The sequence below is a fragment of the Sturnira hondurensis genome, unplaced genomic scaffold, assembly GCF_014824575.4.
Source record: "Sturnira hondurensis isolate 20B ecotype Veracruz unplaced genomic scaffold, ASM1482457v3 Scaffold0003801, whole genome shotgun sequence".
In the NCBI taxonomy this organism is placed as follows: domain Eukaryota; kingdom Metazoa; phylum Chordata; class Mammalia; order Chiroptera; family Phyllostomidae; genus Sturnira; species Sturnira hondurensis.
This window is the reverse complement of record NW_028076432.1, coordinates 810,590-824,528: the sequence shown is the minus strand read 5'-3', so window position 1 is coordinate 824,528 and position 13,939 is coordinate 810,590. Positions and strand designations below refer to the sequence as shown.

At 38.4% G+C, this 13,939-nt stretch overlaps 1 protein-coding gene across 1 annotated transcript in view; it reads left to right on the top strand.

Annotated features, from left to right (window-relative positions):
* The window catches only part of OTOGL (otogelin like), a gene marked incomplete at its 5' end in the record, with an annotated part of 117,201 nt that overhangs the window by 36,482 nt on the left and 66,780 nt on the right, over positions 1–13,939 (top strand). Inside the window, 5 exons of the mRNA XM_037042811.1 lie at positions 2,010–2,175; positions 2,967–3,041; positions 5,323–5,375; positions 6,948–7,110; positions 13,174–13,281. Coding sequence (XP_036898706.1) covers positions 2,010–2,175; positions 2,967–3,041; positions 5,323–5,375; positions 6,948–7,110; positions 13,174–13,281 — 565 coding nt within the window. The remainder of the gene's footprint in view (positions 1–2,009; positions 2,176–2,966; positions 3,042–5,322; positions 5,376–6,947; positions 7,111–13,173; positions 13,282–13,939) is intronic.

Below are 13,939 nucleotides of genomic sequence, written 5' to 3'. Positions count from 1 at the left end.
AGTTACTGCTTCCATTTTTTTAAAAGTGGAAAGTCAATATTGCTCAAGTGATTTAAAATTTATTATAATGTACACACACAAAAAAAACAAATGAAATACTTTGTTTCTTAAAATTGAAGATATGTTGGATAAGATCAATAAATTTTGATATTTTTGTTATTAGCAAACTTAACGTGTAACTGTGTGGTTTGAAATGTGTAACAGAAATAGTTTGAGAAAACTTTTACAGAAATGTCATACCTAAGTACTGAAAAGCATTATGTGTTATAGTGACACAGCTGATTTGCAGTTATGTAGGCAAGTTATGCAGGAGCCAAGGATTATCTCAATTTATTAGGGCTCTAGTTTTCATGGTCATGGTCTGCTGCTCTCATCCCTGGTAGATTGTTTCTTTTTGTATTTGTTCTATACTTTTTATGAGCTCATTTTTATTGGGATCCTGCCTCCCTTTATTAGAATCCTTTGTGGCTGGGATTTCAAGAGCATCGCTTCGTCCACATCTCCACCCCACAGGGTGTTTCACAAAGCCTTTTTCTGTCACTCCAAAAAGTTTATTGGCCAGTTTTGATGATATTTCCCTAGCTTGGGCTTTCTAAGAATGATAATGTAAATATAAAAGCAATGTAAATTCATATAACAAACCCGTGCAGCATGCATCTTTGGGGTTTTGATTTTTCAGAGGATATTTTATTTTATCACAGACCAGAGGTTTTCCTAGCATCTCCCAGTCCTAAGAACAGATTTTTAGTCCGGTGTTGGCAAACCTTTGGCTTCCTGTGTTTTTGTAAATAAAGTTTATTGCCCATTTGTTTATATATTGTCTATGGCTGCTTTTGGGCTACCGTGGCCCAAAGGGCAGAGCTGAGTAGTTATGACAGAGACCGTCCATCCTGAAAAGCTGAAACTGCTTATCGTTCGGCTCTGTATGGGAGTTAGCTGACCTCTGCTGCGGTCCACCTTTGCAACTGAGGATGGAGCTTTTTGAGGGTTCAAGATAAAGGTCTAGTGCCTTCCTTACAAAGGACCAAGTTTCATTTTCTGTTCCCACATGAGTTAAATCCAATAGATTGATTCTCCTCTCTATTCAAATTTCTGGATATTACTTCCCTCTTTACTTCTGGCATTGGGGGGTGGTACTTACCCTTCATGCCCCATTTTTTCCTTAGAAGATAAATGTACCTTAAACACAATTTCAATTGTGTTTTATCCAGCACCTTCTGGGTGTTTGCTCTTTAAGTTATTTTAGTTTGTCCACTCTAATCAGTTCAGTTTGGACTAGAGAGAAATTGGAAGGGTTTAGAAAAAAAGCACAAGCATGATTAAGAAGGTGAAAAATAAGAGCTATGAATATGGATCAATAAAATCAAGTTTGGTCTTATCTGTAGAAAACATAGTTTATTTAAGTGATGCTTAAATATATCATAAAGAAGATGATGTCAGCCCTGGCTGGTGTAGCTCAGTGGATTGAGCACGGGCCTGTGAAGCAAAGGGTCGCTGGTTCAATTCCCAGTCAGGGCACATGCCTGGGTTGCGGGCCAGTTCCCAGCAGGGGACACATGAGAGGCAACCATACATAGATGTTTCTCTCACACTCTTTCTCCTTCCTGTCCCCTGTCTCTAAATAAAATATTAAAAAAAAGAAGATGATGTCAGTATAATAGTCAATAGATTTGAAATGCGAGGGCAGGAAGTGCATTTAGACATAAAATACCTGAAATAGTTCTAAAAACCGTGGTGCAGGCTATTAAAGAATGTTATTAAAAAAGCAACAAAAAAAGAATGTTATGGAATGTCTCACTTAAAAATATTTCAAAATAGAAATTTTATTTTTCTATTACACTTCTATTGAGGAAAAGGTTGTAATTAATTTATTTCTGCTATAGGATTCTGTAATGTTCTGATATCTTTCCCCCCATGATTTATATCGATCTATAATTCAGCACAAAACGCCCTCTCCCTGGGGCAGTCCTCAGCTGCCCTCCTCCTCAGCTGCCCTCCTCTGTCCCCAGGCCTGGTGTGCCAGAAAGGCATGCTGTACCACCACTGCTCCTCCTTCTGTCGCCGCTCCTGCATGGCCCTCTCCGCCCCCGAGCGGTGTACTGACGAATGTGCCGAAGGCTGCAACTGTCCCGAAGGCAAATACTACGAGGAAACGCTTCACTTCTGTGTGCCCATGTAAGTCACAGAAACCGTTGGCAGCACCCAGTTTTTATCTGTCTTCCTCTTGACAGATGAAACGGGCTTTCACGCTGGTTTCTTTCCTCTCTTTCTTAATCTAACTGATTCAGCACCATTTATGGGGAAAAAATAATTTTCTTCATGAAGTCACTTCTTCCATAAAGTAAGTGTGCACGTATGCCAAGATCTGCTTGGGAGTCATTTCTTTAATATTTCCTAATGTCTTTGCCTTACTTATTTATTTTTAATCCTATCCTTGTTCACAAATAGCTGCAGAAAGAGCTCAGGAATCAGAAGGTTAATTCAGGAATATATTTCTACTTGTTTTTATCATATGATGATTACTAGCAAGGTTGGTGTTCCACTGTCACGTGACAAACTTTAGGAGCAGCATTTCAACGCCTGTCTGCACTCAGAAATTTCTCAAATCACGGGAGATGAAGACTTTTGTATTAACATAGGGTTCAATGAAGTCTCAGTTACGTTTCTCCGAGGGGCGTTCAGGGACTTTTTTGTGACTAATACAACACAGTCTGTACTGTGACTAAAACAATAAATACAGATATTTTTAATTTAGAAAACAAAATTTGAAGCTACTCAAGACTTTGCATTTAAATGGTTTCTGCCATTTGTATGACAGAATTGCATGTAGTCTCATAGAAAGATGTCATTTTTAGAGTGCACCTTAAATTGCCAAAACAGAGCATGGGGTCTACTTGAATTTTGTGTTTTCTAAGATCTACATGCACATATCCTAGTTTATTAATTTAACTTTTTTTCCCTCATAGATTTCACTGCCGGTGTCATTACAGGGGCAGCATTTACCAACCCGGAGAACTTATCCCAACACCCACGGGCTTATGGTAGATTTCAACGATGGTGATTGTACTTGATGTATAACATGTACTGACATGATTTCTTACCCAAAACTGTAAATTGAAATGACTACTGTAATTTAAAAATACAGTTAATTCTAACATAACCTTTAAAACCATATATACACGTATATATGTGTGTATATATAATGTGTGTATGCGCATATGTGTGTGTATATACACACACACACATATGTAACATTGCAGCATAGAATGCCTCAGTCTTGTACTCATAACTGTAGAAAAGAGTGGAACTGAAGTGTAATGCAGCAAAATGGAAGCCCTTGGAACAGTTTGGTTTTTTAGAGGGAATTTAGGAGTGAGGTGAATGTGCAAATAATGCAAGTTACTAAGAGGTTTGCAGTTTATCCACTGGCTTCAAAAAAAGCAATTCCAAAGTGGATTTAACCATGTCACACGCTGGAGTCGGAGTACCGTCTCCCTAGGAGCATGGATCCTGGTGAGAGGACACGTTACTGGGATAACACTCATTCAGGTTGTATCGCATCTGTTAAAAATGCAGACACATTTTTATCCTGATCATGCAGATGTCCATGCAGCAACCCACCCTGATCCACCCTCACCTCCCGACATTCCCCGTTTAATCCCACTATTGGTGGCAACAGATGATCATAGACAGTAGATCATAGTAAAAAGAGGGTAGGAGTAATGATATCTTGCCATTACTATGTGCCTTCTCTAGTCTGGCACTGTTCTGAGTCTTTCATATCTGTTACTGAAACACTCATGACTGTAACCCTCAAAGATAAGTGCTATTGTTAAATTCTCAGTTTACTGGTGACAGAATGGGGCACAGGGAGTCAAGCAGGCTGGTCACAGAGGCCAGATTCAAGCTCAGGAAACGTGGTTCTGTGGTGACTTTTCTGGTGCCCACTTTGCTTAGCGTCTTATTGCATATCCACGGCAACATACAATTTATACTCAATTTACCCTCATTGTTATCTCCCTCTCCTTTCCTTCCATGTCTCAATCAAGATACAAAGGCAACCAGCTTTTAGATCTTTCTCTAGTAGTTTGTACTACTGGCCACATTTTCCCAAGCCAGAAATCTGGGAGTTATTTTTTGACTCTTTCCTCCTATTCAACACCCTTAGACAATAAACCCCCAATGACTGTGGATTTTCCTTTTTTGCAAATAGTTGAAATTTGCTTCCTTTCCATTGCCACTGTCATAACCATGTCACTTCCTACCTCTACCTGGTCTTCTTGCCTTTAGTCATATTCCCTTCCATTTTGTCTAGGTGTTGAAAATTTAACATAATTGAATTCAATTGAGTAAATTGGCCAAAAAAAGAAAAATGAAGGAATTGTTCCTCTTCAATGAGAAAAAAACATCCCATTAGTGTAGTAACCTCATTTGCCATTTCTCTAAGGAATGTCTGAGAATGAGCACGGCGTGGAAAAGCTGCCTCAGTCGTCTGAGCTCTGTCTGTCTCAGTTCCTCTCTGCCATTGACAATGTGAGCGCGGCACACCTCCGAGTGCCATCCTGGGGTCAGACAACAGATAAGCACATTTTTCCATGTGACGTGGTCCTTATACATTAGCTTCTTTATCTGGAGTCAACCATAAAACACACGACTGGACCAAAGCTGGAAGAAAAGCTCGTTATGTTGTTTATGATTATGTATGAGAACCACAGTGTCGTTCCCTCTCATAAGAGCTTCTTAAAGGAGCTTTGGGATTAATTTGCCTGTATTTGCTTTTCATCGCATGCCTGGACTTTAGAATTTAAGTTTCAAGGAAGATGCGATTTCATTGTATCTTCAGAGCTGCTGCCAGAATGATTTTTCTGGAAATCGAACCAACCCTATCAGTTCTCGGGTTCAGGTCAATGGTTCACCTCAGAGACAAAGCGTTAGTGTCTGAACAGCACCTGGCCTTTGCCTCTTGGCCATCTGCGTGTCCTGTCCCTTCCGGCATTGCACCTGGTTACAGCTCTACCCCTGTGTGGCTTTGTACTACCTTTCCACCGAGTATTACAGCCTTCCCACTTGAGCAAAGAATGTGAATCTTGGTCTTTGTCTTCCCTGTGCCTATTCAATGCCCTATATATGTAAGTGTTTGATGAAAATATGCTGAACTGACATAGCTCTCTTCAAATTGGACCTAAGCCAGTAACTTATTTGTGAAAAAATGTATGAAAAAATAACATTTGTATATTTATTCAATAAATTTTTACACATTATATTGTTTTGAAATACAGAAAACATAAATTTTGATTTATAATATTTGTTTACTCTTACTAGCCAATGTTCAAATGGGACTGTGAAATGTGATGAGCCTGCACCGCCCTCTACTGGTAAGATCGAGATACGTATTTTTCTTGAGAGGGTGGCTCTAGTATACTGCCCCTGCTTTTCTGGCAGAAGTGTTTACTGTATCACAACCCTCCTTGTCTGTGTGCATGAATGTAGGTTTGAGAGTGTTTCTGAACGTGGTGCTTCAGTGCTTCCTACCTTCTTTTACTTTGGTAGGACAGTCTGGGTTGAGCACATAAGGCTGCTTCGAGGCAGAGGTCATCGATCCAGGCATGCTGCCTCGATTCTGCCTACCAGGTGCCACAAATGCTTCAGGGATATGTATCTTGGCAGCTGTTGCAATGCCCTTGTGAGACAGAAGTTGTGGTGCTACTGTAGACCAGCACTTCTCAGATATTAATGTGCTCACAATAATCTGGGGATCTTGTTAAAATGCTGATTCTGATTCGGCAGGTCGGGAGTGATGCCTGAGATTCTACATTTCTGTGAAAGATCAAGGTGATGCCATTGCCACTGGTGCCTGGGCTGTGTTATGAGTAGCAAGGGTTTAGAACTAGCAGCCATCACTTAAAAAATGGCATCTAAAATGACGTCTACTGCCATCTTTCCTTATAATGTCATTTACCCTTGTATATCATTCCCAGAGAAGCTACGCATTGGGGGATGCTATATTATTTATTTTCTCTATAAAAAAACCTTTAAATTTATAGTCACTTCAGAGAAAATTCTAGGCGAATTAATAACACTACTTTCATGGACTTTCATGGACAGAAAGAGTGTAGGCTGTTAACACTAAATGTGAGCTACTGCTTTGTTGTTTATATACACAGTCCTGTACATGTTATTATAAATCAACATTTAAGTGTATACCTGGATTTACTTTATAAGGATTCAGGCTTTCTAGGGCTTCTTTAAAGGTATGTTCATGGACCGCCCACATACTCAGTAGCTTCTGGGCCATCCCTGACTTGGCCCGTTTGCTTCAAGGTGCCTCAGAGTTAAAGAAAGGGAAATCCCGGTGGCCAGACTGCTTACAGAGGAGTCTGTAGGACTTGCTCCCTTTGCCCCTACATAAGGCACCTATTTAATCCCACTGAGCCCAAAAGCATTCTGGAGAAATCTGTAGTTCTTACCCTCCCTGCAAGTATGTCCACTTCACTGCTTTCATAGTACAGTGAGGGCTGATGTCAGTAACAACTTAGAGGTGAAGCAAGGTCTGACATTTTCATGTGTCCATTGTAAACAAACAGATTTGTAAAGTTTAAACATATTAATTGTTATTCTTCAGATATTTGGGGATATATGTTTAGATTAATCAAAATACCCTGTTCCTTGACCTCAGGAAATTATACAGTAGTTGTTTAGTTATCGTGTTATTGGAAGGAATCTAAGGTTTCAAACTCAAAATAGGTTTTGGAAATTGAAATATTTATAAAGAGAATCTAGCTAGAGAATGTTTGTAAGCTCATCAGCCAAACATCACAGAGTAAGAGAATCATGTAATAATAACTGATAAAATATTACATGTATTTTGATACAAATGCACTTTAGTATGATTATCTGTGGCTTGAATACAAATTTAAGTGTGTTTTGTCTGTGTCTTGTTCCTGAAGTTCATGCCTGCCCCGAGGGAAAAATATATTTTGACTGCAGGTTTCCTGATCCTGAATTACCAGCAGGTGGTGTAAATTGTGAGATTACATGTGCAAACCTGGCCATGAACTTCACTTGTGCCCCATCCTCACCCTGCATAAGTGGTTGCGTTTGTGCTCCAGGGTAAGCCTCTTTTTCTTGATAATACAAAGCATTCAGGTTTTAATAGAAAACACAGCACTTAAAAACATTATTTACAGAACTTTTCCTGGCTGGTGTGGCTCAGTGGATTGAGCGCCAGCCTGTGAACCAAAGGTTTTGGGTTCGTTTCCTGGTCAGGGTACGTGCCTGGGTTGTGGGCCAGGTTCCCACTTGCGAGGATGCAAGAGGCAACCGATTGATGTTTCTCTTGAACACTGATGTTTCATTACCCTCTCTTTCCCCCCATAAGTAAATAAATAAAATCTTTTTAAAAAGAAAACAAAACAGAACACTATTTATAAAACTAGCTAACATTTTTGTTCTGGTTGACTGGTAACTAGAAGACTGTTATAATCATTATTTTATATTCATGTAACATATCACATGTTATCTGCAAGGTATTTTGTGTTACATGTTAATATAATACGAATGTCACATCTGTTAGGTGTGCAATATTATTAAAGTAATAGAGTGTGCGATATTATTCAGGTAGTATTATTAAAGTAATACAATATCATTAAAGCAATACATTAATACAATGAATTGATGAGAGAACTCATTTTAGAATGGATGCAACATTTATTCCCAGATTCAACTACAATTTTGAGAAAGTGATAGTGAACTACTCTTCATTCACTATATTTCCGTGCATATTTTTCATATATTCTGTTATTGTTGTGCTGTTATTGTTGATATTAAGTTATAATGGTGATGCCAACAGCTTTATCCTAATGGGTGTTACACCATGAAAATGGTGTGTTGAGGCTGTATAGGACAGGGGGTAATAGTGGGAGCTCTGGCTCACACACCAGAGTTCAAATCCCAGCTCTGCTGATGTGAGCTGTGATCTCCTGCAAGTTTCTTTAAGATCTCAATTAGGCATTGTGAGATGTGGTGTGTGCATATGTGTGTGTTCAGTCAATAAATATTAGTCACTGTTTTATGGCAGCATAATCTACTCTTAACTTCATAAATTTCCTTTAGCAGCAGGGATGCGTAGTACCCATGAAAGCAAATACAGAACCCAGGGGCTATTAGCTTTTATGTAGGTGCACTTGTAATGTGGCCTCACTGGCCCCTCCTCTTCTGGTAATGAATAGAGCCAGTGCCCAGAGGGAGGGCTTCTAAGGCAAGTAGGTCACCCATTCTTCCTCCAGGAGCATATTCACACAAAGGGCTTCCAGGGCTTATTTCATATAAACCATGAGCAAAGAAGAGAGAGGTTTTGTGGTCTGTTTCCCAGGAGAGTCACATTTATCTAATGGTCCCCATTTAGAATAGGTAGAAGAGTCAAGTAACTTGAGACTGTATCAATCTCTCTAGAAAGACACAGGCAGAGGTTAAAAGAACAAGCCCATGCAGGGGAAAATAAAGGCAGGTAGAAACCATGCTGTAGAACAGATGAGCAAGGGAGACATTTTAGTAAAAAGGACAAGGAAAGTAAAACCTTTATAATGATAAAATGACTGAAACCTACATCATTATTTACTTGATTCGATTATGACTATTATAGATGCATGGCTGATTAGATAAATGTACATCCTAATTTTGTTTCATATGCTTAGGATTGACGCTATTATTTAAAAAAATACCTATTTGCTCACTTCTGACTTTCAGTTCCACAATGATTTATTTATTTACTGATCAAATCTCATAAAAACTTGAAGAAATGTATTAAATAAATACAATTGGAATTGGCTAAGAGGACTCTGATTAATTTGGAACCAACTTTGTTATTCAGAACTTTCTATTGTAAAGTTGGTTATGGTAATAGGATTTGGGTTGTCTTCCATGTGACTTTGGTGAGCTTATTTAGAGAAATGAGCCTGTAACTTGTTGTCATGAGGCTCCTGATAGTGCCAAGGATTCATTGACTATAAAAGGACTATATATCTAAGTTGAGAAGTCACTGCAGATTAAAGAAATACAGAGTAACATATTGGAAAGAGTCATATAGAATTTGGCTCAAATACTGGTCCTCCTTTTTATTAACTGAAATATGTTGGAACAAGTTACTTAACCACTGGAGTCTCAACTTCCCCTTTTTAAAATGGGTATAATAATATCTACTTCATGGATGCAACACACCAGCATATGGTAAGTTTGCCCAAGTCTGCTTAAAGCAGATAACTTAAAAGTGATTTTTAGCTTTCTTCTTCTTTCTTGCAGTTTTGGTTAGTGTAAAAAAAAACTCATCAGTCATCAGCATAACCACTTGATGCTACTGCTTTGGCTGTATATATAGGAATTGTGGTTTATTTAGGTGAGACATCCCTCATCTAAACAATGGGACAGCCAATGTTTACGAAGCACCTCATTGTGGAACATTGTGTTACACTGCAGGGATGGTGGATACAAAAGTACCCGTATTACAATGGACTCTACCTTATGAGGTTGTCATTAGAATTAGATGAGTTAGTGATGTATTTAAAGTGGTTAAAATAGTGGATGGACCATAATACACATGGAAAAATATTAGTTGTTACTTTTGCTTTTTTGATCTCTGTTAGACTTTTATTGACATATTTGCCAATCACTCTTCTGAATCCTCCAGTAAACATTTGCACACATCACTGTGTATAAGAAGTGTAGGATAAAATAAATAAATAAAATAAATAAAATAAATAAATGACACGTTCAAGCCCTGGGCTGGTATAGCTCAGTGAACTGAGCGCGGGCCTGAGAACTACACGATCACGGTTCGATTCCCAGTCAGGGCACATACCTGGGTTGTGGGCCAGTTCCCGGTTTCTGGCAGGGGGCGCACAAGAGGCAACCATACATTGATATTTCTCTACCTCTCTCCTTCCCTTCCCCTCTAAAGATCAAGAAATAAAATATTTTTAAAAAATGACATATTCAAACAAGGAAAAAAAAGAAGTGTAGGATGTAAAGGATTGCACTGAAATGATTGCGCTAAATTGGATCTTAAGCAACGAGAAGAGGCCTTTCACGCAGAACAGGGGAGGAGAAAGGTTTTCTATGCAGAGGAGAGATGCAATGGCCAAGAAAAATGGCTTTTGAAGAGTGGAGGGTTGAGGTGAGAAATTATCGACTCTAGGGCATTATTGTCTGAGGGAAACCTAAATGAGATCATGCATCACTTGTATGGGTAGATTCATTTATTTACCTTCACTCAATGATTGAGTGTCTGCTATGTACTACTAGAGATTGGGACAGGGCCAGTAACATGATTTCATTGTCTTCCCACGTGGAGCTTAAAGTCAAGTGACAGCATATGGTTGGAATAAAAAATCATAGTACTGTGTGAGATGAGCTATGAGAAGGATAGCAGAACCCTAAAAGAATATGAGTATTTCTATTTGAGAGACGAGGCAAGGATTTAGGATTCCCTGCTTCCATGTTAATTTTTATAGCATTGTTACATTTTAAAACAAATTTAGAAAAAAACTTTATATACTTTATAAATTTTAGTACCTACTTATGTTGAATTCTTTTACTATTATTTTACCTAAGTATATTTAAAATTTTATTGTTATTACACAATATTAATGTTTTGTCATTTATGAAATTAATTTAGAAAATATTTTAATAATAGAAAATACAGGTACATATTTATGTTAAGGGTATTTATTTACTGTATTTATTATGCAATACATAAATATATTATGTATTTATGTTACAAAATAAATAAATCATATATTTATTTACTCTCTAACAAAATATTTTGATAACATACCAAAATTAATTATTCCTTGAGATTATTTTGTTTAATTTTTATATTCATAGAGATAGTAAGATTTTTTTGTGGGTACAACTTCAAAAAGGTGATAACATTTTAGATAAGACTCTGGCTGTAAAACCTGTGGGGGTTGCAGCAGCAGGAGAAACTCTGAGTCCCACAGGAGAGTTTGCTGGAGGGACCCACAGGGCCCTAGAATGTACACAAACCCACCCACCCAGGGATCAGCACTTGAAAGGGCACAATCCACTTGTGGGTAGTGGGAGAAGTGACTGAAATTGGGGCGAGAGCCAAGCAAGTAGCACTGTTCCCTCTCTGACCCCTCCCCCAAATACAGCACCACAGTGCAGCAAAGAGGGTTGCCCCACCCTGGATAATACCTAAGGCTCTGCCCCTTACAAAGTAACAGGTGCACTAAGGCAAAGAAATATGGTCCACGTGAAAGAACAGATCAAAACTCCAGAAAAATAACTAGGTGCTAAGGAGATAGTCAACCTATCAAATGCAGAGTTCAAAACACTGGTAATCAGGATGTTAACAGAAATTGAGTACGGACACAAAACAGAGGAAGAAGTGAAGGCTATGCAAAGTGAAATGAAGAAAAATATACAGGGAACCAACAGTGAAGGGAAGGAAATCAGGGTTGAAATCAATGATTTGGAACAAAAAGAAGAAATAAACATTCCACTGGAACAGAATGAAAAAACAATAATTCAAAAAAATGAGGAAAGGCTTAGGAACCTCTGGGACAACTTTAAATATTCCAACATATGAATCACAGGGCTGCTAAAAGAAGAGGAAGAGCAAGAAACTGAAAACTTATTTTAAAAAAATAAAGGAGAACTTCCCCAATTTGGCAGAGGAAATAAACTTCCAGGAAGTCCAGGAAGCTCAGAGAGTCCCAAAGAAATTGGACCCAAAGAGGAACACACCAAGGCACAGCATAATCAAATCACTCAATATTAAAGATAAGGAGGTAATCTTAAAAGGAGCAAGAGAAAAGGAGTCATCACCTACAAAGGAGTTCCCATTAGACTATCAGCTGATTTCTCAAAAGAAACCTTGCAGTCAAGAAGGGGCTGGAAAGAAATATAACAAGTCATGAAATGCAAGCACCTGCATCCAAGATTGCTCTATCCAGCAAAGCTCTCATTTAGAATGGAAGGGCAGATAAAGTGCTTCCCAGACTAGGTCAAGCTAAAGGAGTTCATCATCACCGAGCCCTTATTATATGAAATGTTAATCTAAGAAAAAGAAGATAAAAAATGTGAACGGTGAAATAACAACAAACTCACAATTAACGACTGAACGTAGAAAAATAAAAACAAAACTAAGCTGAGCAAACAACTAGAATAGGAACAGAATCACAGAGATAGAGATAACACGGAGGGTTATCAGTGGGGAGGGGAAGGGGGTTACTCCATGTTATACCTGGTAACACGATTCATTCATTTCACAAAAGTGTCTTAGTTTCGATCACCTTGTATTTACTTAATGTGGCTGACTTAATGTGGGGGGAAAGGTACGGGGAATAAGAAGCATAATCTGGAAGGTACAAAACAGGGGGAAATTAAGAGTAGTATAGGAAATAGAGAAGTCAAGAACTTATATGTATGACCCATGGACACGAACTAAAGGTGGGGTAATGCTGGTGGAAGAGGGGGTGCAGGGTGGAAGGGGATAAAGGGGAGAAAAATGGGACAACTGTAATAGCATAATCAGTAAAATATACTTAAAATAAAAAAAAGAAAAACCAAAAAAACAAAACTTGATATATTAATTATAAAAATGTGAAATACTTGATAGAAGGTTTTTTAGGTTCAAAACACACCTGAACTAAATTCTCGTGATTTTAGACTTGAACAGTCACAGGAGAAACTTTTGATTCTTTTCTCTGTCCCCTAACAGAAAATGTTACACATCTCATAATTCACCATTTTATCAAAAAATTGTTACACCCACAGATTCTTTTCTATTAAGCAGTAAATATTGACATAAGGGGCCCTCACTACCTCTTTAAGTGTTTTGTGTTTTTTTTCAGGATAGGTCATTTATGCAGGTATTTAGGCTCCTGTCTCCCTTTTATTGTAGTAAGTGATAAGAAAAGGTTAAAATGATGACATGAAATTTTTTTCCTGGTGTTTACTTACTACTGTGGTATGCAAAGTACTATGTGGAAAAAAGCAGAGGATAAAGACTGGATTTAACCCTTCAGCAGGCCAGACAGAACATGCCAATGACAGGTGTAATGAATATAGATGGTTCTGAATATGTTGAGATTACTAATTTTTTTAAAAAAATTGAAATCAGTACTTTGATTGCATTCACTCTTCTTTTGGAAGACTGGCGGAGCACAAAGGAAAGTGCTACATTCCCGAAAGCTGTCCTTGTATCTGGAAAGACTGGGAGTACCTCTCGGGAGAAGTGATCGCTACTCCGTGTTATACCTGGTAACAGAATTCATTTATTTCACAAGTGTCTTAGTTTCTTTTTTTTTTAAAAATATTTTATTGATTATACCATTACAGTTGTTCTATTTCCCCCTTCAATCCCCTCCACCCGCACCCTCCCTCCCCCACCATTCTCCCCCCCCTTAGTTTATAACCACGTGTCTCAAGTTCTTTGGATTCTATATTTCCCCCACTATTCTCGCCCTCCCCCTATCTATTTTCTGCCTACCATCTATGCTATTTTCTGTGCCTTCGCCCCACTTCTCCCCCTCCCACCCCCCTGTTTCTAACCCTCCATGTCTTCTTCATTTCTATGGTTCCACTCCTGATCTACCCGTCCTCTTGGTTTGCTTTTGTTTTAGGTGTGGTCGTTAGTAACTGTGTGTTTGCTGTCCTTTCACTGTTCATATTTTTCATCTTCTTTTTCTTATATAAGTCCCTTTAGCATTTCATATAATAAGGGCTTGGTGATGATGAACTCCTTGAACTTGACCTTATCTGAGAAGCACTTTATCTGTCCTTCCATTCTAAATGAAAGTTTTGCTGGATAAAGCAATCTTGGCTGTAGGTCTTTGGATTTCATGACTTGGAATACTTCTTTCCAGCCCTTTCTTGCCTGTAAGGTCTCTTTTGAGAAATCCGCTGACAGTCTGATGGG